The sequence below is a fragment of the Diadema antillarum genome, unplaced genomic scaffold, assembly GCF_040938485.1.
Source record: "Diadema antillarum isolate AM-2024a unplaced genomic scaffold, OU_Dant_1.0 seq00000486_RagTag, whole genome shotgun sequence".
Lineage (NCBI taxonomy): Eukaryota > Metazoa > Echinodermata > Echinoidea > Diadematoida > Diadematidae > Diadema > Diadema antillarum.
This window is the reverse complement of record NW_027271449.1, coordinates 72,501-76,599: the sequence shown is the minus strand read 5'-3', so window position 1 is coordinate 76,599 and position 4,099 is coordinate 72,501. Positions and strand designations below refer to the sequence as shown.

At 40.4% G+C, this 4,099-nt stretch overlaps 1 protein-coding gene across 1 annotated transcript in view; it reads left to right on the top strand.

Moving 5' to 3' along the window:
- Positions 1-515: 515 nt before the first annotated feature.
- The window catches only part of LOC139733678 (palmitoyltransferase ZDHHC21-like), a 48,033-nt gene continuing 44,449 nt past the window's right edge, over positions 516-4,099 (top strand). Inside the window, exons 1-2 of the mRNA XM_071644491.1 lie at positions 516-604; positions 1,493-1,748. Of these exons, the coding sequence (XP_071500592.1) occupies positions 1,493-1,748 (256 nt within the window). The 5' untranslated portion in view covers positions 516-604. The remainder of the gene's footprint in view (positions 605-1,492; positions 1,749-4,099) is intronic.

Genomic DNA, 4,099 nt, shown 5'->3' with positions numbered 1-4,099 from the left:
GTAAGAATTAATACAAGAAGTTTATTTAAATGATACCATCTTATAGGCAAATTGTTCAATGATAATCTACAGCAAAATATACTGCTACCTTAAACAAGTGGGACTGTTTCAAGTACCGGTAGATAAAACGCGAAAAAAAAAAAACCATGCCTCAAATTGCACCATTTACAACATCAAAATGCAAAAAAAGTTCTCACGGTGAGAGGGGGACACTCCCCTCTCATACCTCCTCCCCCCCCCCCCCCCCCCCCCCTCCCAAGATCAAATCCTGGCTACGCCGCTGGTGTGCACCTCCGGGCAACTACGGGCGAGATACTTGGTAAGTACTGTCAGGTGCGGGGCCATCTGAGGGAACCGTAGGGTAGGGAAAAAAAAAAAAGTTCTCCGCAAGTCACACGCAAGGCTTGCCCAGAAAGGTGTGCGAGTGAGGTCGCTCGTCTCTGGCTGTCAGCGAGCCTTCGCCGCTGCGCCCAGGCGGCCGACTGACTGGTGATATGATGCGATCCGCTGATATGCTGCTGTCGTCCAGGTGCATCCTAATATGCTGTCTGTGTGCTAGTGGAGAGGATCAAGGACATCCTAAAATACGGGAGATTGTTGGAGAGTACGTTTGTGTTCTTTTATCTGAATGTTAATGCACAAGTATACCAAGGCAAGCCGATTTGTTTACAGTGTGAACCAGGAATGCTTTATATTTACAACAAAATCGCTTTATTTATCAATTAATCGTTGTGCTGCGTAATACAGTCCCATACATATAATTTCATGTGGGAAAGTGAAACCCTGACCAAGCTATGGACAGGCTCCATACCGTAATCCATAGCATAGCTCCAACTCTTTGTATCCATTTGAGGTTATGTTTTATCTCACTCTCTGTTGCAAGGTCCTTGACTTATCTGTCATTCATCCAACGAACAATTCGATATCAAGTATCTTCTATGTTACTGTCCAACCAACACCCCTAAATTTACCCCTAGCTAGCCCAGGACTAGGAGGAGGGGGCCAACCGGACAGGGGGTGCGCTGGTGTTTAAATGCACGGAGAGAGAAGTTTAGAAATTAGTTTCTTTGCTCTTGGATGTAGTTGAGGATTGCTGCTTTGAAGGAGTCTTTGTTTGTCAATGGACCTACTACTAATTTACTTTACACAAACTAGACTAGTTCTAAGCTGGTTAACAGGATAGAGGGTTTCTCTACTTACATATACAAATGAAATCCATGTTTGTTTACACTATGACATGTCCACACACATCAATATACACAAACACACAATACAACACACAACACCTCTACCAAGGCAATGGCAACAAACGCAGGAGACAAGTAACCATATATTACAAATAAACTGTTGTCAAGCCCTGTATAATCAAAGGCTTGCAATTTACAAGTATGTTGGTGTGTTGATTGAATTTTTATATCAAAGCCATGTTGTCCTATCTATCTACACAAAGTCAAAGAGATACCTTCTTTGTACATATGCCTGAACTACACAGATGGAGTACAACGTCTATAAACTGGTTACCGGGGAGACGGACGAGAAGGAGGTGGTCCTCAGAGAAGCAGATGAGAACCGGCAGTCATTTAATGTCTACAGGTTGCCGTTTGGCCTCAAGCTGCTCAAAGAAACGAGAGGCTGTTTCTACCTCACATTTATCACTACTCTATGGGCCTACAACTCCTATTTCATCCCCACACTTGTGCTTGGCCCAATGTATCGAGATCAGCAACTCGGAATATGGGCCCTGTGGGGTAAGTAAAATGTTGTTACCTTCCCTTTTATTCTGAGTTCACATTTTGTGTGCTTCCTCATAAAAGTCCTCTGTTTTGATACAAGCTTTGAGATGACAATAATGAAATCAATTCTTCCCATCCAGCGATCTGTACTTTTATGTAGATATCTAACTAGATCACTTTGCCTTCAATTAAAAAAACTGATGAAATGAAACAATATGAATTTTATTTCCTAATTGTCATTCGGGCATGCATATAGTGTAATCTTCAAAATCTCAGTGAGGGAGTGCAGTCCATAGATGTTCAGAAATGATTGTAGTAAAGTTCCTGTAACATAGTAAAAAATTATCACCAATGATCATAACTTTCTCATAAATACGGCTAGAGTAAAATTTGCGTTATGATTGGTTGGATTACATCACGTGATTGTGGAAAAACTTTGGTATAGTGAACGGCCGTGCCACTATACTGAACGCTTGATAGCGCGCCTATGCTTATGTATGCAGAGATTCGCGCAGCGAGGGACATAGTAGGACAAGGCCAAGCATTTCAACGTATGCACGCATAGGGCACTGGACACAGAATGTAGCAGTTTATCATATGTGACCCTGCACCTCAAAACAAACAAAAAGTCGCCAGACATGAATTTTTAGTTAAGACCATATTCTGAAAGAGCAGACTTTAAGCTTTAAAATGATGTATAACTCAAATCAAATAGACTCTCCTAACCTATCTAAATATTGGAAAGAAAGCACAAACTCAGGAAAAGTGTGAACTGAGAAAAGAGGCTCTGAAGTACAGTGTCTATTCAAGCGCTTAATCTTTACCAAACCGTGCTGGCTGTGCGATGAATGGGACAAAAAACAGGAAGTAAACCACCAGAGTAACAACAATGAAGGGATTATCAGATTAAACTGATATTAGGCATGCCTCATGAACACATTCTGTCCATAATTAATGCCAACTTTCAAAGCAGTAGCATTATCCTTTCAAAAGTTATTAGAGTTGAAAGTGAAGAGTGTGGACAAAGTTTTTCAGAAATGAAAAAGGGATTCTAAAGACACACCTAATCACACTATTCTACCAAAAATGTTCGAGAGAAAATGCTAAAAAAAACACACTTTCCTGCCCGTTTTATGATACCAAATTTTAGCATAACGTAAAAGAAGACCCGCTCTTTCAGAAAATATGAAAACGTCAAGTTCGGCTAGGTTGACCCATTTCACTTATTTTCAGTCCTCACGCAAAATCAGTGTGTGCGACTTTATGTTCGTTTTGAGGTGCACGGTCTCATGTGAGTCTGCTCTGTGCAATACGCATACGTGGCTGTGCTAGCATCGCGCTGTACAAGGTTGCGGTTAACTCTGCGTGCAAGAAATCAGAACGGTGAGTCCTAATGTTAGATCTTACTAGTGCCTAGACCTACAGAAAATACATGTAGATCTGGGGACCTTTTTGCTATTTAACAATTAGGGCATGTTCTATTGATGCACCAGTACTGGACTGTAGAACTTCAAATACTGGTAATAAATTATCCCTCGTGCAGTTCTATTCACCTCGGCCTGCGGCCTCGGTGAAACAAAACAGCACTCGGGATAATTTAGTATTTGTCATTCTACAATCAAGTATAGTGCACCGTAGAGCATGCCCTATACTAGTGCACATGATGCACGTGGTAAGAGGGTACAAAGAGAATATGCCTGCTGCGCTTAATGTACGTGCACAAGTATAGGGATATTAGACACAGTGCATGATGCTAGGGGATATCACTCAGAGTAACATCCGAAATTGTGAGAAAAGTTTTTGGTTATGCTGACTGCTGCAGAGGGAGAACAAAACATCTAATTTGAATTGTAGTCTTCTCCCCAGGAGATGAAGGAATGTTCATCTTTTTTATGCTCACTTTATACCATTGCGATCATTTGGCATTATGGTACCAATCATTCTCATAACGTAATGCAATTACTGAATCCTTCAAAATGTATAAAAGAAGAGAATATTGTTAATAATAATTATAACTTTTTTCTTCTTCAGGCAAATTTAGTACTGCATTATGTCTTTAACATGAGGTAGCAGTCAGAAGAACAATGAAAAGTTGAGCAAATGCAGACGAGGGATTGAGGATCTATGTCTTTTTAAATATGATGACATCATATTATATTGTCCCAGTGGTCACATGACTGCATTTCTGTATTAGCTGTTGTTGTTGTTGTTTTTTTAATGAGGAGGTCATGGACATTTTCACAAGATATTGTTTTTGCGAATTGACACCAGGGATATTTTTAAGTGCACTATTACCCTAGCACAAGGTGACATTTTCGTGTGATGTTAAATTTACAGTCCAACAGTAATTCGCAAAATTTGCATAA